The following is a 25,711-nucleotide window of genomic DNA, read 5'->3' as shown; positions in this document are numbered from 1 at the left end:
TGGGGCAGACATTATCCTTGATGATGTTCTTGAGGGCACGTTCACCTTCTTTATATTTATGATAAAATTGTCATTTACAGAAGAGCTCTATGCATTCAGGGGCATCAGGGCGAGGTTCCTGTCGGTACCATTTATCGATGTTCGCTTTGATGGACTCTTCTACATTTCGGTATGGGTGTCCGTTGTTGATGAGGGTCTGGGCTACACATTCCATTTCTTCAAGTGTGTCATTCCAGTAGCAGCAGTGCGAGAGGGCCCCACTGATGTAGGCGCTGATGGTGGAGCACTTATACCTCTCGGGGTACTCACTCACCCCATTCATACACCATGCCAAGGTTCGTCCGCTTCATGTAGACCTTCATAGAGAAAGAGGCCTCTCCCTGCTACACAAGGACGTCAAGGAAGGGGAGGCAGCAGTTTTGGCTATGTTCGATGGTGAAACTGAGGCAGCTATGGTTGTGGAAAGCTCGCCACTGGTTCTCGATCTCTTCTTGCGAATTGGCGCTGACAAAGGTGTCGTCGATGTAGCGCAAGCACATCCTTGGCTGGTCTATGTCTTCAAACACCCTATGCTCCACAGTGCCCATATAGAAATTGGTGAAGAGGACTCCAAGGGGAGAACCCACTGCCACCCCGTCGATCTGGGTGTACATATGGACACAATGGTTGGAGAAAAGGGCCTTTTCGGTACATATTTCTAGGGAGGCGCAGAGGGCATGCTCGGGGATGTTCAGAGATGGGGTGGTGGGGTCCCTAAACACACGGTCCAAGATCATCTGGATGGTCTCATTGATTGGGACGCTGGTGAAGAGGCACTCCACATCCATCGGACAAATACATCCTCCAGGGGGCACCACTCTTAAGGCCTCCAGGAACTCTGCTGACGATTTCAGGCTGTGGCTGCCCTGGATGTAAGGGGTTAGGATGGCATTGAGCCTCTTAGCCAACTGGTATGTCAGGGCAGGAATCTGACTGATGATGAGGTGCAGGGGGTTACCTCGCTTGTGCGTTTTGACATTCCCGTATATGTACCCCAGGTCACAGTCTCCCGTGATTGGTGGTAGGAGAAGGGCATGAGAGGTGGCATTGACTGTCTCTATGATCCTGTTCGCCTCCCACCTGATCTTGTTGACAGGGTTATTAGCGATTCTTCGAAACTTGGTGCTATCTGCCAGGATATCGTCCAACTTCCGATGGTAGTCTTCAGTGTTTATGAGGACAAAAGCAGCAGTCTTGTCGGCCCTACGAACGGTGATGTCTTCCTTTTCCCTCAACTGCTTGGCCGCCTCCCTCAGGCACCAGTCGATGACATTACTCTTGTAGTCGCCCTGGTCGGTAAGGGCCTCAGACAACAGGAGGGGTTGAAGGGCGTCCGTCGTTTGGAGGTTGCCAAGGTCCTCTTGTCCTTGGCTATTATCTGTGAGAGATTCGATCTCAAGGCTCTTGTCCAGGGGCCTCTGCTGGGTGAAGCAGTGGCAATTAATGCCCATCTTCAGGATTTCATCTTCTTCGGGAATCAGAGTATAGGTTATGAGATTTATATATCCCTCTTTTTCTTGCGGGAGACGTAGCTTGCCCTCAATCAGCTTCTTGGTGATAGTTCTCATCTTTTTTTCTGCATCTTTCTCCTCCAAGTGATGTAGGCACTCGATGATGTCATTGCGGTGCCCTTGCCCTTGGAGGGTGTTGTTCGATGTTCCATCCTCTTCCTGGTCCAGGTCTTCAAGTTTGAATATAGTATTAAATAGTACTGTGAATTATGAAATGTAAAAATCTCTTCAGAAAGCACATATCAAAATGGAAAGGTGAAAGGAATAATATAAATTAAATATGAACAAAGTTATTAAAGTTTATTTACAAGTTTAAAATACAGTTTATTTACAAGTTTAAAATACAACCTTAAAGTCATGGAGCATCATATTAACCATTACCTATTTTACTTAAGAAAGTAATAAAAAATGTAAGTTTTCTCAAATTTATGTCTGTAACAAGACTATAACAGAAAATATCAGCAGGGTTTATCATCACTGGAATCAGAGAATAAATGGGAGAAAAAGCCCATCATTTCCAAAACTTTGGATTCACACAGTCCCAGTCAATGCTGCAATTTCATTACTTTGAAGGCACATACCATAATTGGTACTCAAAATGCAGTCTGACTTTACATTCACAAAGATGCATTTTGTAACCAATTGGAGATGGAAGAGGACAGATTCAATGTAAGACCATGGTTCATACCTCCAACAGATAAAATTTCCTTTACAGAATTACAAATTAGTAATTGTGTAAAACCTATCTGCTTCCTTAGAGCCAAACTGAGGGTCAAAGTAGTTAAGTGATTCTGCCTGGACTTGATAGTGTAGTGGTCTCAAGTTCAAGCCCTGCACATGGATTGATAGACATATGTAGCAAGGTGCTAGGGATGAAGGTGGAGGGTTGGGGGGGGGGAGTCATCAGTAGCCACTTCCTGCTCCTCTTGGGCTTGGGCAGTGATCATATGTATATTTGTTTGATCTCTAGGATATTGTGCAACATTGCAATGTCCTGTCCCTTACTTCTGTTGCTCACAAGGAACTTTTAAAAGGGTATTTAAACTGGCATGGCACTATCAGGTAACTAAAAGCACAATACTAAATTGGTCTTGTTACTAACACATCATGAAATAGGATCAACCAAACTCTAGGTTACAAGTTTTGCTCCAACAGTATTGGTTTGGTCTATCCCTGAGATGCACTGGCCAAAGATGGTAAGGTTGGCCTAAGACTGACATGAGTGACAACAGTCTGTAATGAATGGCATGAGGACTATAATATAAGACGAAAATATATATATGCTAGAGATTAACCTCATACCTGGCTGCCACAAGATAACAAGAAAAATACATTTTACTTCTCTGACATAGGAGGATTGACACTTCCAATAAACTGAACCTTCACTTAATTAAACATGACTAACAAGGCCATAATAAAACCTTTGTATACTCTACCTATCAAAACAAAAGCTGTGTTATTTTCAGACACTGGTCAGCAAGGAACTGAGACACAACAAAAAGGTGTTAGCAGTGTAAATTTTGGTCTAAGTGGAATGGAAGTATCTTTTCAAAACTATACTTTCTACCATTACCTATGTAATCTGTAAGGATAGAATAATGAATGACCCCTGACACTCTTTAGATACCTTGCCAACTGGGCCATCAAGGTTGCTGGAAAAAAGAATGGACTTGCTGGCTGAATGACTGAGTTTCTGAAAGCTAACATGGAAGAATTTTCCAGTGTGACACCATCCTGAGTTCTTAATACAGAACTTAATGGAACTATGGAGAACCAGGATTGCATCCTATTTAGGAGCAATATGTATTTGGGAAACGGCTGAACTATGTCACTTGGTGGCAAACAATTTCTTCAAGATGATTAGCATTTTTGACAAAGAGTTTTTTTTTTTTTTTTTGCTAGCAAGATACTTCCAATGTTCACACTGTATGACTTTGATGACTTGCTAATACCATTTTGCAATGCAAGTACAAAAGGAATGAGAGAGAGAGAGAGAGAGAGAGAGAGAGAGAGAGAGAGAGAGAGAGAGAGAGAGAGAGAGAGAGAGAGAGAGACTCATACAAGGTTTTCATGTCCCTATTTGGTCATCTGGATTCTTGAATTGGTCTGATCAAATAAGACTTGTTAAACAGGTTCCCAAACCAGAAATATTTTTAGTATTTTTTGTGTTTTTTTAGTCTTAGCCTTGCCTAATATGAGATTTCAGAATCTGTGAAGCTGCTTTCCTTTCTCACTTCATATTTTTGCACATCATGTGGGAGACTAGGTTTATGGGCTTCAGGCTACAATTATTTGTGCTCTCAGAAGTGTTTTCAGAAAGGTATACTGTAATTATAAAACATTACCTTCTTGACTCCCAACACCTCAAGTAAAAAGCTTCATGTAAATGTCCTACATCAGTTCCCATAATATTTGAGCAGTATATTTTCAGATCTTTTTTAACACTGAGAAAGGATTAACTATTTCATTCTGATTTTTACAAAATACTTCACTGAAAGCTTGCTTTTATCCTGTCCGGATTCTCACATATTGTTACAAAATGTACTGATTTATAAATGTAAATCAACGCAATGAAATGATGGTTTTCTCTAGTAATTTTTGTGTGAATGCCTTATATCAACTAATAATCCTCATCTGCTTTGAAAAATTATTTCCCTACAATTATGCTTTATTGACTTTCTTACTGGCTTTTTGTGTCACTATTTCTATTTTTTGTGACTAAGTTTATGAGAAAATACTTCCAAACATTCACTGTATATAAATGGCTTCTCAACAAATAACCTTATATAAAGTCAGAGAATATTTTTAAGAAAATCCATACTGTACCAACATTCAGTGTATCTGACTGGCTGTTCTAGTATGAATTTTCAAATGAGTGTTAAGGGTACTTTTATCACAAAAGGATTTCCCACATTCTCTGCATGTGAATGGCCGTTCTCCAGTGTGAACTCTCATGTGAATTCTGAGAGCATTCTTTTCAGAAAAGGATTTCCCACATTCACTGCAACTGAATGGCTTTTCTCCAGTATGAATCCTCATATGAATAGTTATTCGACTTTTTTGAGAAAATATTTTCCCACATACCTCACACTGGAATGGATCCTCCCCTGTGTGAGTCCTCATATGACTGGTGAGACGATTTTTCCGGGAAAATGCTTTCCCACATTCAGTGCATATGAATGGCTTCTCTCCAGTGTGAATTCTCATATGAATTTTGAGAGAACTTTTATCAGAAAAGGCTTTCCCACATTCCCCACATGTGAATGGCTTCTCTGAAGAGTGAATGGCCATACCATGACTCAAGAGACTACTTTCATGGGAAAATGCTCTCCCGCACTCTTTGCACCTGAATGGCTTTTCCCCAGTGTGAAACCTTGTATGAATTATGAGACCTTTTTTCCTGGAAAATGCTTTTCCACATTCAGTGCACTTAAATGGTTTTTCTCCAGTGTGAATCCTGGTATGTATCTTCAGCACATTCTTCTGAGAAAATGCTTTCCCACATTCTCCACAAATAAACTGCTTTTCCGCTCCATGAATAGCCATATGACTAATGAGATTAGTTTTCCGTGCAAATGCTTTTCCACACACTGTACACTTGAATGGCCTTTCTCCAGTGTGCATCCTCATATGAAGTTTGAGCCTACCTTTTATACAAAATCCCTTCCCACATTCCTCGCATGTGAATGGTTTTTCCACTGTATGAATAGCCTTAATATGATTAATGAGACTGGTATTGTGAGCAAATGCTCTACCACACTCTATACATGTAAATGGTTTCTCTCCAGTATGAGTTCTCATATGAATTGTGAGCTTATTTTTTTGAGAAAACCCTTTGCCACATTCCGAACATCTCAAATGTTTGGCACCCTTTTTATTGATTTCCTTTTTGTAAGTTAATGACTCTTCTAAACTCATGCCTGAACTAACTTCACTTGAATGTTTCAAATAGCTTTCATCAGACTCACTGTATAACTTGGGCTCTGTCTTGATTTCTATAAATGAACCCAAAGGTAAAGACCTATCATTACTGCCTTCACTACAGCCAGATAAACTAATGTTTTCATGACTGACAGGTGGAAGTGATAATGGATCATCAAATTCACTTTTCAAGAAAGATTTTAGGGAAGAGTTTAAGCTAAATTTAACATTCTGATCTTCATCAGACTCATAGCATACTTCTGGTTGTGTATTCACTTCTATGAATGGACCCAAAGTCAAAGATCTATCATTACTGACCTCCCTACATCTACCCAAATTGTAATTTTCAAGGTTAACTAAAGGTAGTGATAACTGATCTTCAATTTTAATTTCACTTTTCACAACAGATTCTAATGATGGTTTTGAATTCATTTTTGCCTTCTTTCTTTCAATATTTTAGTGGTTTTTAGTACTTTCCATGCACTACAAGTTTCAAGTTAAGGTCTGCATTTTCATTTGCCAAGAATTAATGAGCATGCTACTTGCTCTGCAAAGCAGCAGCATAAAACTTTGGTTAAGGTTACACTTTCTCACACTATCCAATGTGAAAATTTTTCAATTCCTTTCATTTTCAACACTATGGAACAGTCATCCTTGTAGCATTGTTAATGCAATGCTTGTATGTTTAAAAGAGGCCTTAGTTTTCTTATTTTTGTGTTTTTTATGTATAGTAATTTTTAATGATCTCAATAGTTTCAGATGTCCCATTCTAAATTTCTCACAAAAGGGGATGCTACCTTGTAACGGAGTTCTTCCTTATGAAGGCACCTATCCTTACAAAGGCTTTCTACTGAAAGATTTCCAACGCCTTGAAATTTCCCCAAAATGTTCCTTCACATTGACACACAAACTACACAAAATCAAATGCTTGATCTTCTTCAATGAATATAGAGTAATATGCAAGAATGACAAGCTACATTGCTCATAGGGAAAACTTAACACACAAAAGTCCAAAAATAAGTACCTTATACCATGCACAGTAAATTAACTACAATAACAAAATTTTCTGGAAGTATGAACTCTCTTCATTCCTGATGCCATAAATCCAATATGCAAAACAGATTTGATTTTTTTCATAAGCATTAAAGTTGTAGTACACTAATTTGCTGCCTCAGTGAATTCAACAGGTATTGGTACTTGCATTAACATGTACTGTTGTCACAAATATAGCTGAACTTTCAGAAATTTCCAGTCTTGATGTCAGAAACTGCTGACTGATTTGCTTGGGGAGGTAAAGTCTGAAATAAAACAATACAAAGTGTTATTGCAGAAAATCATGTAAATATTTAAAGAAAATTTATATACAGTATATGAAATATTTTGGTAACTTTTATTTTTCCTAGGTATGCAAATCAGTCTTTTATATAAGGATATCTTTCAGCATGATCTGGGGATAATGAATGAACTTGGTAACGGATGGTTAACTACAATATGGGGGGAAAAATATACCTCACTCACTCCACAGAGGGAGTACAAAGGAAGAATAGATAGAAGCTAGCCATTCTATTATCTGATCCCAGTTTTATGGTCTATGAGTACTCTCAGTGAGATGTTTTACTGTGCAAATGGAGCTGGCACCACAGGTCCCAGAGAAAAGTCTGGAAATCTGTGGGTTTAGTTCCTTGGGTAGGATAAGTTAAAGATGGTCTGATGTTAAAGATACCTGGCCTCATAACCCTTACACCAAAATGTTAGTTCAAAATTCCCGGAATAGATCTATGGCCCAGACTTCAGTAGTTTTCATCCAAGCTGTACAACAAACTACTATTGGAAACAGTGTAAGCTCATCTGATAGGTCACAAAGTCAAAAAGAAAGTTGTTCTAAACATCACAATTTTTAAAAGTAAATTGTATTTTTCAATTTTTAAAAGTAAATTGTATTTTTCCTAACTATACAAACCTGAGGTCCTTTACATTAGGAATTCCTTACAGTGAAGCTGAAAACGGCCGTTAAGCTCTTGAGCAAGGTGGTTAGGCAGTAACTACCCTCAGGTAGGTGGGAATACCGGCCTGCCCAGATGTAAACATTCCAGTTTGCCTTTCAGCCCAGGTTTCAGATTGAGGGGTGGCATGAGGTGGGCATGAAAATGTAAGGTCAAATGTAATGTAAAGGACCTTAGGTTTGTATAGTTAGGAAAAATACAATTTACTTTTAAGAATTGTGATTTATTCCTACATGATATATAAACCATCGGTCCTTTACATCAGAAAGACTCACTAGTTGGAGGGAGGAATCTGAGTGAGTCTCTTGAACTGACTGGAGTTCTGCACACCTGGGTTACCCCTCCTGGTTGAAAGAGTGAGGAGGAGTATCACACATCTGACATATTGATCGGAGTGTAAGGACTGCAAGATCAAATGTCAGACATCTGGACCTTTTCGAATAAGTGAGGAATCATAACTCATATGAAATAGGCTGGGAAGAATCTAAAGAGTCAGAGGCAGTAAGGAAGACCCGAAACAGGGTTTTTCTTATTACTAGAGTCTCCTTCCTCCCTTTGCTAGAGGAAGGAGTGGGATTGCTTCTATGATTCTGGATAAAAAAACAGAATGGGTGCTCAAAGTGTATTCTTACTGCATCAAATGCCAGTTCCAGCAAGGTGTCAGTTTGAGTCCCATTCCAGCCTGAAGGAAGAGACGTAGGAGGATGAGGAAGGAGGAGGAGAGGCCAGTCACTCTCAGAATCCTTCTCACTTCCAGAACCAACACCTTACACGAGATGCTACCTGTCCTCTTAAAAGAGCCGGGTTAGAAAGCAGAACTTGTTGAGCAGCCGCCACAGGACCAAGGAAAAAAGGTTCCAAGGGCCTGTGGGCAAAGACCAAAGGAGAAAGACAAGAGTGTGGTCTTATGAGACCACATCTTGCTTCCAGACCTACAGAATCTTCTGGAATGTATGGGATGGACCAAGCCATTGACTTCGTAAGCTCTCAAGCGGAGTGTACAGGTGTCGTCATTGCCAGCTGCAGAGTACATCCTTTTGATTGCTTCATGAAGCCAGGAGAAAGATGTGTCTTTAGACACTTCTTTTTTGAGAGAGACAGTACTAGCAAAAACGTTGACGACATCCAGGTTAGGGATGTTGAGCCTTTTTGGAAAGTACCGCAGCACCCTAACAGGACAAAGTAGCGATTGATCTGGATCATCGATTACAAAGGCCAATGAGGATGGGATCAAGAAGGACTCAAACCTGGCAAAAGAGGCCAATGGATTTGGAGTCCGCTATGACACCCAAGAAGGAGTTGAGGTATTGACACCCTTCCCCTGTAGGCTCACATCAAAGAAGGTCCATGAAGATCGTTCAACTTCTACGCCAAGGTCGGCGGCTCTAGCAAGGGCGCATGCAAAGCACGAGACAGGAACCCTAAACAAGAGTCACATGCCACCCAGGGACCTCAGGTGCCTGGGACGGCAAGACCGAAGAGGCTTCTCATTAATAGCTAAATCTCGACTGAGGAGAAAAAGGCTACTTTCAGATTGAAGACTAGGCCGACCCTGCTATACAGTGGGATGACAGGCAGTCCCCGGTTTACGACGGGGGTTCCGTTTTCCCGCTGTGTCGCAAACCGAAAATCGTTGTAAACCAAAAAATTTTCAAAAATCGTCAAAAATCCTAAGAAAACCTTACTTTTAATGCTTTGGGTGTATAGAAAACGATGTAAACTGCATTTTTATTGAGTTTTTCATCAAAAAAACCTCCAAATTTTTATTATTCTGCCGTTTTGGAGCCATATTTCTTATGTCAGATCAGCGTACGACGTGTCGTAACCCAGGAACATGCGTCATAAACCGGGAAATAATTTCTGATGAATATATTTGAAAAGCGTCATAACCTGGGGACTGCCTGTAATAAGGTCGAAAGAAGAAGAAGAAGAAGATGGAAGACTAGGCCACATGGGGCCTACGTCCTTCACAACTGAATCAGACAGAAGCAACCCTTGGCGGAGAAGACAAGTAAGTCCGCAACCTGCTGAAGAGCGACTCTGACCCAAGAAGAAGTCCCGTCAACGATACCAGCCAGCGAAGACAGATCTAGTCCCTGGAACAGTACAGCATAGGACAACAAGAGATATCCATCTACAGTATATCCGTTGCTGCTCGGCAAGAAAGCCTATGCTTGCAAGGGAAGCTGGATAGTCTCTAGTCTTGAAAACACAAGGATGTACTGCCTGATGAATTGTTCTTGTGTAGCTGACACAGGAGGCTGGGTCAGGGAGAATTCTTCTCAATGCCTTAGAAGCAGAGCTAACAGGTTGGGCGAAGGGCGAGGTCTTCCAGTATTCGTCTATAACTCAGGGTGAGCAATGCTGAGCCCCTAGCGAATCAGATAAATACAGAGGGAAGATGCAGACACTGATGTTTTCCCATACGGACTGCATTCCTCAATGTAGCAGCCCTTGGGTCAGATATGAAGGAGCTGAAAAACCTACAGACTTTTGTTGTGCCAGGAGGCAAACAGAGAGTCAATAGGGATCCCCCAGTTGAGCAGTCTCTCCATGCAGAAATGAGTGGAGAGAGCACCTTGTCCCGGTCACTCAAACCCAAGTCCTAGCTCATCTGCCAATACATCCCCTCTGGGAATGTATCTGGCTGACAGAACTATTGAGTGTGCTATAGAGCACTCGAGTAAGGCAGTCCCTGATTTACAACGGGAGTTCCGTTTTGATGCCGCATCGTAAACCGAAAATTGTCGTAAACCAAAAAATCGTCAAAAATCGTCAAAAATCCTAAGGAAATCTTACTTTTTCTGCTTTGGGTGTATTGAAAACGATGTAAACTACATTTTTATTGAGTTTTTCATAAAAAAAAACCTCAAAATTTTTTATTATTCTGCCATTTTGGAGCCATATTTCTTCCATCAAATTGGTGTATGACGTGTCGTAACCCCGGAACATGCGTCGTAAACAGGGAAATAATTTCTGATGAATATATTTGAAAAGCATTGTAACCTCGGAATGTCGCAAGCCACACCCGTCGTAAACCAGGGACTGCCTGTACCTGCAGTGTCAACTGAGGTAACAGGAGGAAAAACGATACCCTTTTGTTTACTGACGAATGCCACTACTGTGGTGTTGTTGTTCAATGACACCTAAATCTCACAAACCCAATCTTGAAATTCTCGGAAGGTCATACAGGCTGCCTTAAGTTTCAGGATATTGATGAAAAAGTACTTATCGTCTCAGTCGCACACCTTGAAGACAACAGTCTTAAAAGTGTGCGCCTATTCCTTGATCGGTGCATCCGAGAGCAGACGCATGATGCGAGGAGATTATGCGAGCATATTCGAAGGTTCCTGTCAATCAAGCATTACTCTAAATCCTTCCTCATCCTTCGAAGAGGAAAGAAGGATGGAGGACTGGAAGCAGACCTCCTTCATTCTCCATGACGAGAATGAAGGCGAAGCTGACCCGCGGGGAAGCTTCTGCAAGATGACAGGATACCGAAGACGACTAGCTCTAGCCGAGTTGCCATTTCCCAAATCGGGAACACAGGAGAGGAGACAGGACGGAAGTTCAATGAAAAAATTGCCGAGACCCGAAGGGAAGTAGATACTTCTCCTGAAGGATGTCCACTACCAGGTCTCGGCAATGTCTCTGTCAAGTCCAGAGACTCGACAAGTATCACTTCATCCTAGCATCTACAGTAGGAGAACTCCTGTACAGATGACACTTCCTCCTCTCTTTCCTTCTGCCCTCCTCTCGAATGGAAAAGAGGGTGGAAAGAGACACAAGTATGCGCACTTTCCCAGAAGGGAAGAAGAGGGCTGTGTTTCCACGATCTCCCTCTGAAGCCTGGGACTTCGTAGGAGTCGAAGAAGTGCTGGCCTAACCCTAAGGTTGGGCCAATTGTCCAGAGGACAAGGCAGTGCCCGGACATGTTCCTTGACTACCGTAGTATCTGGCAAATCTCTGAAAGAGAAAGGCAGAACCATGTAAAGGTCCGTTCCTAAGGGTCCAGCCAACTTGGGACTTACGAAAACTGGAGATCCAAATTAGGACAAAGTCCTTCTTCTTAGCACCAGAGAGCTCTTCGTTGGTGAGTCGGTAGAGCTGCGGACTGGAACTCGCTGGGCCAGAGTTCGATTCCCCGGCCGCCTGATGAAGAATTAGAGGAATTTATTTCTGGTGATGGAAATTCATTTCTCGCTATAATGTGGTTCGGATCCCACAATAAGCTGTAGGTCCCGTTGTTAAGTAACCAATTGGTTCTTAGCCACGTAAAATAAGTCTAATCCTTCGGGCCACCCCTAGGAGAGCTGTTAATCAGCTCAGTGGTCTGGTAAAACTAAGGTATACTTAATTTTTACTTAGCACCAGAAATACCCATAGGTTGCCACCTGGAGCTGTGTAGGAAGGCCCACCCCCCAACAGGACCAGTCTCCACAAGGCAGTGTCTTCTCCAGGAATGGTCGCATCTGAGGAGAGAAAGCCTTAAAAATGTAAAGGATTGTGGATCCATCAGGAGACTGCCTGGAGGAAACCAAGCAGTGTCCTTCAAGATCGCTGCATCTCGTTGCGGACGAGAATACCCTTCACAGCAAGGAGAAGCAGTGAGAGATCCCAGTCTGGACGAAGCAGAGTCAGAACAACCTGCACTTAGCAAGGTCCCTCTGCGGCAAGAAGAATCATACTCTGTTGAGGCAGAAGAGGGAAAACGAGCTTGATTGGTATCTCAACCTGAATGAACTCCCTGCCCAAAGAAAAGGTATTCATCTGATTGAGAATGCTCTCGCAAACAAGGACTGCTATAGCCTCACTGAAATTCCTGGTCCCATCGAGAACTGTAAGGGCTACAAGTGGTGAAGATTATTCACAGGTGGGGTTGCAGTCCTTGCAAATTGGCACGAAGTTCTCCGAGAAACGAGGGTGATTGCAGCTTGAAGAGGAGGGCCCTCGATGCTTCCAGCCCGTGAAACTCCCGCCCCTCTCTCCCCAGAGGGAGAACCTTGTCAGATGCCAAGAAACCCTCGACTACCTGGTTGTACTACCAGATGATCCGGGGACCTATCCTGAAAATAGTATCCTGGGAGCCGAACTCTGAAGAAAGATAAATTCATCGGAGTTCTCTCTGTCTGTCTCACACCTCTTGGAACAACCGAGAGGAGAAGAGAACAGGTGAGGAGAAGAGCACCCCAACCTGTCCTGTCAGGAAGACCAGCAGGAGAGGCAGACCGTGAGTGAAAATCAACCGTAGGTGACGACTGCAGCACAGGGGGAAGAAGAGCGCTTGTGCCATGGCAAAAGTGCTTTCCTGGGAAGAGCAGAAAATTCACTGTAACAGTGTCGAGAACCTGAATCAGTTGAACCAAGCAGGGCCCAGCTGAGCCAAGCCGATCATGTGAATGCAATCTGGACTGGGTGGCAAGTGGGGCGAGCCAAGCCACTCTGAGCCAGTCACGTGAGCACGATCAGGGGTTGGGCAGGGTGAGCAAGCTGAGCCGAAGATAAGCGAGCTGAGCTGATCACGCAAATGCGATCAGAAGCTGGGAGGATTGGAACTTGTCTGCCATGAACTAGTGCCGACTTCCCTAACTCTAAACCCCTTCGAGGTCGAAGCCCCTCGGGAAAAAGGTTTAAAGGGGAATTCTGTGTCTGCTATCCTGTGTGCTTGAAGCCTAAGGTCCAGGACACGAGGATGGGACCCGACCATGCAATAGAAGCAGCTGGCAGGTAGTGTCGAGACACCTGAGTATCTCGGCACCTTCTCTTGTCCTGTGCCTCTCGTCAGGTGAGCGCTTGTGAATCGGGGAACCCAAGCACCCTACGAGACTCATGTATCTCAAAAGAACAATCATTGGAAGAAGTCTCCTTTCGGTCCCTAAGGAACTGAAAAGGGCCACACATAGAACCAGTCTTAGATGCAGACTTCTAAGGACTGGCAATGAGCTACGTGCTTGAGGCCGCCAAAATGCAAGACCCCAAAGGAGAATGAGAATCAGTTCCCGCCCAAGGGCAGGAAGAGCCAACGAGAAAAAATTGCTTCCCTGGAGAGAGGCAGTTCCTTGAAAGTCCTGCAGGACTCTCGAAGGGAACCTCTTCCCTGCTTTCCCAGGCATTCGAACCATTGGGATCGAGACACCTGGTTGGGAACCCGATCGAGCACTGGTAAGTGCTCAGGGAGTGCTTGTAGTGCTGGCGGGAAGAGCCAAGACACCTGGGTGACTCAACCCTTTCTCTCGCGCTGCTCCTGAACTGGGACGGGGAGAGTACTCTCCAGTTTAGGGATACTTGATATGCCACGGAATCTCGAGCACTCGGAGTGGCTGGTGAACGAGCGCCGAAGCAACACCAGTCTTAGAGGCAGAACCCCTAAGACTGGTGACAGGAGGGCAAACCGAAGTCTGCATTCCCATGGCCTCGAAACACAAAGCCCAGGAGTATGGTAAGCGAATCAGTTCCCGAACCCGAAGGCGGGGAAGAGCCAACGAGAGACCCACTGCCTCCTCGGAAGGAGGCAGCCCCCAGATGTCCAATTAAGGACTTCATAGAGGGAAGAAGCAGCCTTCCTCTCCTTTGGTCGATGGGGGCCTATCCAGTTTCCTGGAACCCCCTTGAACCTCTGAAGAAGGGAAGAAGTAGCAGAAGATGAAGTTGAAGATAAAGCTGAAGAAGACAGCAGCTACCTCCCAAGGGGTGTCTTCCTTAACCTCCACTCCAACATCTTCTACAGGATGGTGGACACGAAACATCGAAACCTCCAGGGCAGCTAGACAGGAACACAACAGAAGTGGCCCAGGACACGAACACCAGGAGTGGCAACAGGCACGATCAGGACAACCGAGGTAGGAGCTACGAGAGCGGTCTGGACACCAGGAGCTACAAGAACGGCCAGGAGTAGCAACAGGCGCGATCAGGACGGCCAAGACAGGAGCTATGAGAGTGGTCTGAGCCACCACAGACGATCCAACAGGCAAGAATAGCTCCCGACTATAACTTCGTTCTCCTTCAGAAGTCCCAGCGATTCCTGAGACATACCTGAAAAGAGCGCATCCGGAGATGAGACCCTGGAATTAAAAGAGAGAGAGACATTCTCCCTAAGAGGCTTCTCCAAGGATCAACCAATCGTCTAGATACCTCAACATTCCGTACCCTCGACGCTGCATAATTACCGACACTGGAGACCTGAGTTAGAAGCAACCACGTTCGTCATACTGGCTACCTCATCATCCTTGAACAATATATATTAGCTAAGGCTCAGGTGTTCTGAGCAATCCCTCTTATGAATGTCCATATACTGAGGGGGAAGATTACCAAGATAGAAATTTTTATTTTTCTGCTCCAAACGTCGTAGACGAAGCCAAAGCATTCACCTGGTGAGCCGGACCCCTCGAGATAAATTTATTAGGCTTCAAACAGCCACGGATCCAAAGGGACATAGCCGTCACTCTTTTATAACCCCATTACAGTAAATCTGACAGCATCCAGAGAGACCGCGCAAGAGACTCGGTCTGATTGTGCAACACATCCTCCAAGCACCTACTTCCCTAACAGAAGTCCCTACCATCCGAGACGACGCCAGAGACTTAGACAGGATTGCCTCAACCAATTCGTTGAATGGCAACCTGACACTTGCCGAAGAAGGAGAAGAGACATCTACAGAAGAGGAAGAGACTGAAGAGGAGACTGAAAAAGGAGCAACAGAGAATGTGGGAGCAGGAATGAAGCGACAGATAACCCAGAAGAAAACTTAGCACGAAAGGACAGAAGGTACACCGAATCTGCCCCACCTTGGTAATCCTGAAACATATCCGATATGAATTCTGGACACTACTGTGCCACATACTCTCTAATGTTAGAGAAACCATTCAAAAAATAACCTCTCACCATAGGTCTGTACCCGCCGAAAGACCCAGCAAATCCACCTTTTATTTCGCCACATCCAATTGCAGGTCCCACAAACTACTTTTAGAAGCCGAAAGGACACACCAGGATCCGCCTTACTAGATGGAGGAGTAGAAAACACAGAGAAGGGGGAAACTACAGTAGAAGATTCAGAAACAGTTGGAAGTGAGTTAAGAGCTAGGGCAGAAGGATTCTGCACCACCAGAACTGAAACACTGACTTGAGACTAAGCCAGACTGAAAAGAAGCAGTGAAGGAGAAACTCTTGCCAGAGCACAAAAACCACTCAAACCCAAAACCAGAATCCATCCAGGAGAACGACTGCACCCTTAATACCTTCTCCTCACTACGTAACCCAAGCCTATCCTCCCTTACCACACCTAGATCTTGATCCTGACTAACATTATCAACATTAAATTTATCAATACTACAAGGGGTTGGGGGCAGGGATCCCTCACTGCCTGCTCCTAGCCGAGGGGGCCGGCAGACCCTACCCACTCGGAGGCTTGCGGTTCTGCCATTACCCTCAGCACCCATTAGGGCTGGTTCTGGAACAGGCAGGGGAGCTGAAAAGGAAGAAGGATTAGACATCCTAACACTACTTCTATCCCTATCTGAGAAATATGGAAGAAGACTAGCTATTAAATTTTCTAAACTACTTGCAGTCCTATCCTCTATCTGTTTGACTACCTCTGCACGTGCTAAATCCATCAACTGATCTGTAGCAGAAGTCTGAGACACTTGAGGCAACAAGAATCTGACCTACGTTTGCTGTCCTTACTAGCCAAAGACTTGTGATGACGAATGTAATCCTCCATCTCTCGTGCCTTCCAATCGGAATATTCATCACAATGATTCTGTACATCACACTTAACCTTCCTACATACCTGACAGAATGTCTATCGTGTCTCAAGGTACTCATCCGTCTCTGGCAGGAAGAAGCGATGAGCTCCAGCATCCACAATCGTAGGGGCAGTCGAGGTCAACGTTGAAGCCAAGGGCACGGTAGTAGAAGGTGAAAGAGTCCATGATGACCAATCAAGACCGGGATCCAGCAAGTCCAACTCCAAAAGACACTCCACGTCGACGATATCCAGAAAATCCAGGAGAAAAAACTGGTAAATACAATCCAGGTCTTCACCAGAAATCCAAAATACAAAGAGAAGTCGGGCAATAGGATTAAAAAAACGCACTGCAGAAGGAAACAACCTTCCAGCACTGCGAACAAAAGGCAACTGACGAAAGTGGTAGTGTCGGCGCACACTTGTGTCAGCGTTGCCAACTATTTGTTATGGTAGCTCAAGTGATAAGATTTTACCTGCACCGTTGGTAATGCTGGCTGTTAAAATTCCCAATAGTGGGATTGGTAATTGAGAGTTGTTTGGGCTAGTGGGATTAAGGGCAAATTCAGGTGTTCAGGGAGTGTATTGCAGTATGAAAAATTATTTTCAAATAGAAAGAGAATCTAGTGAAAAGATGAAAGACCATAATTAGGTATGAGAAGGCAGACTCAGAGTGTAGCAGAGTGGTAGGGAAGAGCATGCTTGAAGGAGAAGCAAAGGGTCTTCAATTATTAGAACAAGTGAGTCTCACAGACAATAAAAAACAAATGGTATTAGCAGCTTGTAGTCAAGGAAAGCTGGAATATAAAAGTGTCACAGATATTGAAAAGAATATTTGAGGAATTAGGGAATAAAGAGGAAGGTGAATGGTGGGGGTCAGAAGGCTACATGAATTTCAGGAGAGAGGGAAAATCAAAGATATCAAGGTAAATGGAATAGAGGTAAAGGTGGGAAAAGTGACATTGTGTGTGATATGCAAATTGGAATGGCATTGAGCTAGGGAGTGCCCTCAGAATTTTCAAAATAAAAAGAAACTAGAAACTGGACAAGAAGAGGAAAAAGTTTATATAGAAGAAGCTAGAAAAATAGATGAAGAATCTTGGGAAGAGGTGATATTTCTTTTCAAACTAATGATTCCTGACCTCTTGCCATAACCCTAAGAATTAACAAGCATGAGAATGATTACAATCTCCCAATACCAGACAAGAAGGCTATGATGCTTGCCAATACACTTCATCAAGGAACGATAGTCTTGTAATTGAGGTCTCAGTTTGAAGCCTAACTGAAGGGCTCAACAAGGCCCAAGTAGGCTTCAGAAAAGTCTATTCCCTCCCCAGAAGCTGAAGCCCCAGGCAAGCAAGACTGATCAAAGCTCCTAACTTGTATAGATATACCAGCCTAAACTGAAAGATCTCAGCCAAAACTAACATTTTTTCTAACATACATACCTGAAGGTCTTTACATAGGGATTTAGCTTGCAGACATGAGCTGGAAAAACCGTTTAACTTTCAGACAAGGTCTTTGACTACTGACGGTAGGGGGGAACCCCTGATCACTCGTTGGTCTGCACTCCACTTTGCCTTTTGGCCCAGGTATCAGAATGAGGGGTGTCTGAGGTAGGACTTAAATGTAAAGACCTTCAGGTTTGTACGTTAGGAAAAATACAAAATTAGTTTACCCACTGGAGGTTGGAGTCTGAGTAAATCTCTGAACTGACTGGTTTAGTTCTACCCACCCAGGAATACCTTCCTGGTCTGGAAGAGCTGAAGAAAGATTCCCACAATTCTAGCTTGTTGGACATATGGGATGTTGCAACTGCTAGACTTCTGGGCTTAAAGTAATGAGTTGCGCCATTACTTTGAAAAAAGGCTTGAGAACCCATGAGTGTCGGAGACAATAACACTTGCTAATAAGGTCAATGGGTTTGTTTTATTGTCTATTTCCATTCCCCCTGGTCTAAAGAGAGGGGGGGACATGCATCCAAACTATATACACATGCTGAAGGACAGTTGGTCTTCATCATATAGTCACCTGCAAACTCGTCTGTCCAGCATGTGACAGCTCGCTAACTCTCTCTTTGTCTAAAAAGAGACACAGGTAAAAGAGAGAAGGGAGGAGATCAGTCACTCACACCCCTTCTTACCCTCTTACCAAACACCTTAGACGCGATGCACGTGCCCCTAAGAGAGCCGGATGAACCACACACCTTGTTGGGCAGCCACCACAAAGGCAAGGAAAAGTGTGCCCAAAGAGTTAAGGGCAAGTCCTGAAGATAACATGAGGTAATTGTGGTCTGGTGCAACCACATACCTGCATGTTCTAACAGCTGAACCGACAAGTTCTTCCAGAATGCAAGGGATGGGGTGATGCTCTTCTAACTCTGTGGTCTCTCACCAGGACTGAATTCCCATTTACCTTGTCAAACGGATAGCAAGCCCCTTGCTGTCTCACAAAGCTTGAAAGAGGATGTGCTCTTGGACACCTCTTCTGTGGCCAAGTCGGTGCTAATGAAGAGGTGTCAACATTCAGGCCTGAGAAGCCAAGTTCTCTTAAGGTATTACCGCAGCACTCTAATTGGAAAAAGTAAAGTCTTGTTCCAATCATACCTACAGAGTCCTTTAAGAGGGGATTGAAACAGACTCAAATCTGGTATTAGGGACCTATGGATTCTGAGTATCAGTTACAAATTCCCGGACCAACTCAAACATAACAGATTCCCTTTACAATGAGTGCTTAGTATCGAAGGTCATGAAGCTCGCCTACTCTCTTCGCTGAGGCTAGGAAAAGCAAAGAAAAAGAGTCCTAGAGCCAGAACTCTGTCTAACGACCCTCTCAACAACTTGTACAACATATGAGCTAGGCTCCTCAAGATGAGAATTGCAATCCACTCAAGGGCCTGAGTTCCCTGGGTGGACAAGACTGTTCGAAACTTCTCAGAAATATAAAGATCCCTAACAGGGATGAGAGATCTATTTCCTTCAACGAAGGACTTGGCCAATGGTAGCTCAACTGACCTTAACAGCTGAAACAAAGAGAAGCTTCTCACGGTGAAGATGGGGTGAGAAAGTTTGCTACCCGCAGAATAGAGGCTCTGATTGGAGAGATACCCCGTTGACTACACCAACTACAAAAGACAGTTCATTTTCCCTGGTACACAGCCACTGAATATTCTGCAAGTGTCCAGACATCTTGTTATGCACCAAGAAACAACACTCATTCGCAGGAGATGCTGGACAGTTTCCAGGCGTGAAGTGCCATCACTTACACTGCCTTGAAATACCCCTCATATGCAGCTGGTACAGAAGACTGTGCCATGGGGAAATCTCTCTCGTAAAACAGAGCCAGCAGATCTGGGGACTACTCGGTGTGTGGCCATTGGGTGCCACCAGCGTCAAACCGAAATTTGGGGTGATCAGAGCCTGTTGATCACTTAACAAATCAGACAAAAACAGAGAGGAAGGCATAAGCCTCTAAAATGTCCCTTGCGTGCTGGAAAAACATCCTCCATCACAATCCACGGTCCAGCACAAATGAGCCAAACTCTGGTAACTTCTGTTGTACCTGTGAGAGATCATGGGAGGGACTCCCCATAACTCTAAGAGTCTTTCTGCAATGTCTTGGTGTAGGGGCTCCGTCCCTATCAACAGATTCTGGCGACTGACCTTGTCTGCCACCCCATTCCAAGACCCTGGAATGTACCTGGCTGACAGCTCCACCGAGTGTGCTACTGCCCACTCATGCACCTGCACCATCAGCCTGTACAAATATGCTTACACTAGTTTCCTCAAAAAAATATACTCCATGTATCACTGCACAATATTAACTGTAGACAGCAAACAGGTCTGCACTTGAGGGTACAGCCTGATTACAACAACCAGAAACCATTATGTAAAGATAACTAGTCTCACAACAGAATTATGTTATTCCTTATCCATACATTACTATACACTGTCACTGTAACACATTCAAAATGAAATTAGCTTAATTCAGTACTGTGCAATATAGGTCTAGCAGTTATGCAATGAAAATTCAAGTTACACAAAAATGTCATAAGCAGTAAGTCCTCAACTGACACAACAAACTTCATCATTTCCTCCCCAGGCTTTCTAATGCCAACTTTCAATCCTCATGCTTGTAATCAACTAAGCCATATGAGGGTACAGTTGGACTTCAACTTTAATCTATGAAAAACTGTACAATTTTAGAGTGAAGTGATAGGCCTATAAAATCATTTTTACAAACAATTATAAATCAGCAAAAATTAGTTTCATGTTCACACCCTTCACTACCATATCACTCCCAGGGGCGAGCTTCATCAATTATGACAACAGGCTGAGGAGACCCTTTCAAAACTGAGGTGGCTGACTGGGAAAAGTGCCCTAGTGCTTTGTCTGCTGCTTGGACGTGAGACCCAGCTTAGCAAAATCCCCAGGTCTGATAAAACTGAGTACAAAATCTCTGTTCTGAAAGTACTATGCCTCTGAGGACATAAACAAAATATAATCGACTAGGTATACACTGTACTGTACTCACATGGATCCAAGCAGAAATAGAGTGGATACTCATGCAGACACCATGGGGTTGTTCACAAGATAAGGATACTGAACTTGAACTAGTATACAGTACAGCATTGACTAAACCATGCAAACCCAAAGAAGCACATGGTGAAAAGCCATGGCATATGTGCAGAGAAGCATGGGTGAAGGCCACTGGACTCCCCACATACTGGGAGAGTGATTTGCTTATGTATCCATTCTCAATACCATGTCTAAAGGAGAATAGACATGTTGGTGTGTATCAGGAGGTGATCTGTCACAGGCAAACCACCATTGGCACAAGATGATGATGGGATCAAACACCTGTTAAATTCTAGTAGGCTGTGCTGGCTCAATCAGGCATACTTCTGGGGAAGTACAGGAGGAAAGCCTATGCAGCTACCTACATACACGTGGTCCATATACTGAGTATACTCAGGGTTACCCAGGCTCTGCCCACAGTCTTTCAAAAGAAATATAGAAGGGAGAGCTAACGCCACTGCTTGAATGTGAGCAGTCCCGAACGAGGCAAGCACAGACAGTAGGCCATGCTGGTTCAACTAGGTGTTTTCAGAGAAAATGACAGCACCTAGAGCTGGGAGCAGTCCTTGTGTCCATATGACCAGGGTACTAAGCATGATAAGTAAGGCCAATGCCAGCCTGGCTACAAGCTAATAGATCAACTGTAGGTGTTCAAGCACTACTGATCCCCTGGCACCAAAGATGGGGAAGAGCACAGGCTTGATGCCTTACCTTGTGAGAGGCCCTGTGGGCTTCACTTTTACTCTTGCAGGATGAGGATGTAGGAGATGAGGAGGAGGAAGAAGATGAGCTCTACGACAAAGAAGTGGTGTTGGAAAGATGACACTTTTGGATCTTCCCTTCCTAGCTCAGGTGTGAGATCCATCCCCCCTCCCCCATTATATCCACTCCTCACCTGAGAGGTGTATTTGAGGAAAGAGTAAGAAATTCTACCCTTAAATAACATAACTGATGATTCTGAAAGGACAACAAAAGTATTAAACATGTGGGATCCACCTAAGAAGAAGGAAGGAATGGAGGCTCATGACACTCAAACCTCTGAGTACTGTATAACACTTTGTTAAAAACGAAAAACTTGAATATAGGACAGAAGTTCAATTTAGTAGTCTGAGGAGTCCACCATGGCATCTTCACACAACGATGGCCTAAGAATATTTGATTGGAGATGGCATGTGAGCGAGAGGTATTTCCCTACTCGCCACTAATAATTATCCACTAACCAGCTTGTTATCCAGTTCAACGACCATCTGCAGCTGATGCTGAAGGATAATTCTATACAAAAGGTAATGATTTGTATTTCTGCAGAAATAAATTTAATTGAAATACTTTGTGACTCTTTAAAGGCTCCTCACAATGGCATTCATCATGTTCTTTCCAATTGGTTAAGATAAGAAAAAAAGAAAAACCCAGTAAAGGTAAGCACAAATCATTTAATGAAAAAGGAAGAGAGAGACAAGGAAAAAAGTGAATAGTGACATAAGATAGTGAGAGTTATTTCCCTATTTATCCCCCATAACCACCAGTTAATGACCTTGTTACAAAGTCCAAATACTGCTCCAGCTTGTGCTGAGGAATACTCCTCTATAATAGGTTATGGTTGGTATTAACATAGAAATATTTCAAACTTTAAAAGTAATTTGTATTTTTCCTAACTTACAAACCTTAACTTATGGATTTTACTTTGAGTGCAAGCTGGAAACGGCCATTTAATCTTGTTTACAAGGTAGTTAACTCCTGACAGGCAGAGGGAAATCCCACCCACCTTGCAGATCAGCACTTCACTTTACCTTCCAGCCCAAGTGACAGATGAGAGGGGTGGCTGAGGTAGGCCATATATGTACAGAACTTCAGGCTCGTGTTACAAAAAATAAAAATAATTAAAATTTGATATTGTTCCTACACAAATACAAACCTTCATTCTTTACATAGGAAACTTACACATTGGTGGGTGGAAATCTCGGTACTGTACTCTCTGAACTGACTGGTAGGTTTGCCCGACCTGGAAATATCTTCTTGGTCAGCTTAGGAGCAAAGGAAGAACCTCCCGCTTGCTGCCCAAATAAGATGTTGCAGATGTTAGACTCTGGAGCTAATATTAGATAATGGATTTACAAAGAAATTACTTAATTAGGCTGCAAGAACTTCAAGAAAAATAGAATGATGGAGACAACAAAGCTGGCATGCATCCACCAATGAACTGTTCTCTTGTCTAACTAACCTGTTCAGCAGCCATCACAGGGCACCGAGGGGTAGCAAGCAACACCCCACAGGTAAAATGTTGTACTGGTGATCGGACATGACAAAACAGCCACACTGCTACATATAATACCTGGTAAAAAAAAACAGATTCCTACAGAAAGGTAAAAACAGGGCAATGCCCATACCCCTGTGAGCTCTCAACCAGACTGCATACTCGCCCCCTTCGCTGAGGTAGCCATGCACCCGAATGCGAGAACCCAGAGAAGTCAACTATTCTTACGCCAATGTCAGGGCTAACAAAAACAGTCTTCATAATCAGATCTCTGTCTGACAACTCTTGTAGGGACTCAAACAGAGTACAAGTCAAATTCCTGCAGATGCAAGTCACGGTCCTTCCTGGGGGGACTGAGTTCTCAGGAAAGAAAAGACTGTTCAAAACTTCTCTGGGGTATGGAAATCTCCCTCAAGGAGGTGAGTTTTATTTCTTAGACTTAAAACCAAGTCTACTGCTGAGCTATGCCTTTAGCAACCAAGACAGAGAGAAGCTTCTCACTGTGAAGGTAGACAAGAAAAACCACTGCCTACTGAAGAGCAGCTCTGACCAGAGAGAAGCCCTGTCTATAAAACCTTAGTACACAGTCACTGAAGAAATGAAAACATCCCAACACCTTTGCAGCCCAGCAATAAAAGCTCCCTTTCAGAGATATACTGGATAGCCTACAGGCATGAAGTGCCAGTGCTCCCACAGACTGGTGATACCCCTACACATGGTTGATTCCGAAGGTTGTGCCATAGAGGATGATCTCTCAGGACCTTGGACATCACAGCTAGAAGATCCAGATCCTACTTGGCATGTAGTTACTCAGGAACCACCACAGTCAGCCTGAGATTCAGGGAAACCATTATCTATTGATTACCTTCTAATAAGCACAATGGCAGAAAAACATATTCCTTCAGGGTCTCCTACAGGTACTGAAAATGTCCTCCATGCCTAAAGGTCCAGTTATACAGGAGAAAACACAGGAGCTTCTTGCTGTACCAAATGGCAAACAAGTCTATGCTCAGAACCTCCGAACCTTGATAAACTTTCCTGCCACACAGGTGTTTGGGAATTACATACATCACCCTACTTATAAACGAGTTATGTTCCAAACGGCTGTTTGTATGTTGAATTGTTTGTAAGTTGGTTACTGTGCTCTTCATGCCTATTTAAGTACAGTACGATATAAAATCATTACAGTACTGTACATTTTTTCATCCTAAACACATTACACTGTTCATACAGTACTGTTTGCATAGAACAGGTGCGCAAAACAAAATTTGAGCTTACGGGTGGCGAAAGGGAGTGCTCTGGACAAAATTTTAATTTGTGATCCCATTTTTTTGTATCTCTGAATGTTTGGTAAGTTGAAAGCTCATAAGTAGGGTAGTGGCTGTGCTCTGTCCCTAATACTTGTCTTTGGTGGTTAAGCTCATCTGCCAGTACGTTCTGAAACTTCAAAATGCACCTAGCAATCTCCTCAATAGTTAGGCTCACTGGTATGTGCATTTGCATTGTGAACTGGTACAGGGTAAAAAAAGAGACTCCCTTGGCATGTTGATGCATGCCACCCCTGTAGTGTTGTAGCTCACTAACACTAAGGAGTGGCTCATCACAATCTTGTTATTCCTGAAGGATTAAAAATACTATCTTCCATTCCAAAACACTGTTGTGCAGGTATCTACCATTCTGGTCCACACCTCTAAACCAACAACTCCAGATGTGTGCCCCACCCCTCAGTGGATGCATCAGAAAACAGAAGCATATCATCTATAAGAATGCTTAGTGGCACTCCTACTGTGAGGTCGCTGTCATCCAGCCACCAGTCTCAATCTTCCAAAAGATCAAAACACCTGTCACCCCTTAGAGAAACTGGTCCCTAAAGGGCAGAATGACCTGTCATTGCTGAACAGATTGTTCCTGACATGACAGGAATTTGCATGCAACCTCAATGACTTGAAGCTGATGCTACCATGAACATCTCGTTAATATTGGGGGGGGGGAGTTAAAAGCCCTGAATGAAAGACCTTCCCCCTGACAGTAGAGCAGAGGTACTTCCAAGAGGATCGATGATGTTATGTATTTGAAAATACCCATCTTTGAAGTCCACTGAAAATTTTGTTCTCTCGTGACTTCTACCGCAACTTTCTCAGCATTGCATTCTCCTCCAACACAAAGTGAGGTTCTTCTACGAGCCACGAACCTATGAGTGGATATGGACCAGTACAAGAGCAAGGGGTGTAGGAGGCCTGAAGTAAAGAAATAAATACCCTTCCAAAAGGATATCTACTACCCAGGTCTCCATTATATGCCACTGCCACTTTGCTCAGTGGCTCGACAGGCACCCCCTTACTAATGAAAGCTGGTGGGGGAGAACACCGTCTTATCATCCTCCTCCCTTCTTCCCTTTACCCAAGACAAAACTCCCTTCTCGTAGGGAAAGAAGTATGGGATCCTCGAAAGGAGCAACGAATTCTAGAACTTCCTCTGCCCCAGAGGAAGGGCCAGCTGATATCTTAGTTCAATCACAGTGCCTTTGTAGGCCAGGGAACCTTGTAGAGCACTGCCTGGCAGAGAACAGTGCTGTTATCCAATGGCACCTTCTCTGCTGCAGCCCCTACCTCACTCCAAGGTAGAACCCAGAACTGGTCTATCCCTCAGTGCCAATAGCCTCTGGATTG

The 25,711-nt window shown here is 43.7% G+C and overlaps 2 protein-coding genes across 3 annotated transcripts in view; both read right to left on the bottom strand.

The window, feature by feature from the left end:
• Positions 1 to 383: 383 nt before the first annotated feature.
• LOC136830840 (uncharacterized) lies at positions 384 to 2,656 on the bottom strand. Its single transcript, XM_067090819.1, has 2 exons — positions 2,653 to 2,656; positions 384 to 1,720 (listed from the first exon to the last, which is right to left on the bottom strand). The coding sequence occupies exons 1-2, from the start codon at positions 2,654 to 2,656 to the stop codon at positions 384 to 386; spliced, it is 1,341 nt and encodes a 446-aa protein (XP_066946920.1).
• LOC136830540 (gastrula zinc finger protein XlCGF57.1-like) overlaps positions 1,837 to 25,711 on the bottom strand; it is a 67,422-nt gene continuing 43,547 nt past the window's right edge. For both annotated transcript variants that reach the window (XM_067090054.1, XM_067090055.1), the window contains one exon: positions 1,837 to 6,769. In XM_067090054.1, coding sequence (XP_066946155.1) covers positions 4,383 to 5,903 — 1,521 coding nt within the window. In that variant the 5' untranslated portion in view covers positions 5,904 to 6,769 and the 3' untranslated portion in view covers positions 1,837 to 4,382. The remainder of the gene's footprint in view (positions 6,770 to 25,711) is intronic.

The sequence above is a fragment of the Macrobrachium rosenbergii genome, chromosome 47, assembly GCF_040412425.1.
Source record: "Macrobrachium rosenbergii isolate ZJJX-2024 chromosome 47, ASM4041242v1, whole genome shotgun sequence".
NCBI classification, from domain to species: domain Eukaryota; kingdom Metazoa; phylum Arthropoda; class Malacostraca; order Decapoda; family Palaemonidae; genus Macrobrachium; species Macrobrachium rosenbergii.
The sequence above is the reverse complement of the archived record's forward strand: the minus strand, read 5'-3'. Positions and strand labels throughout refer to the sequence as shown.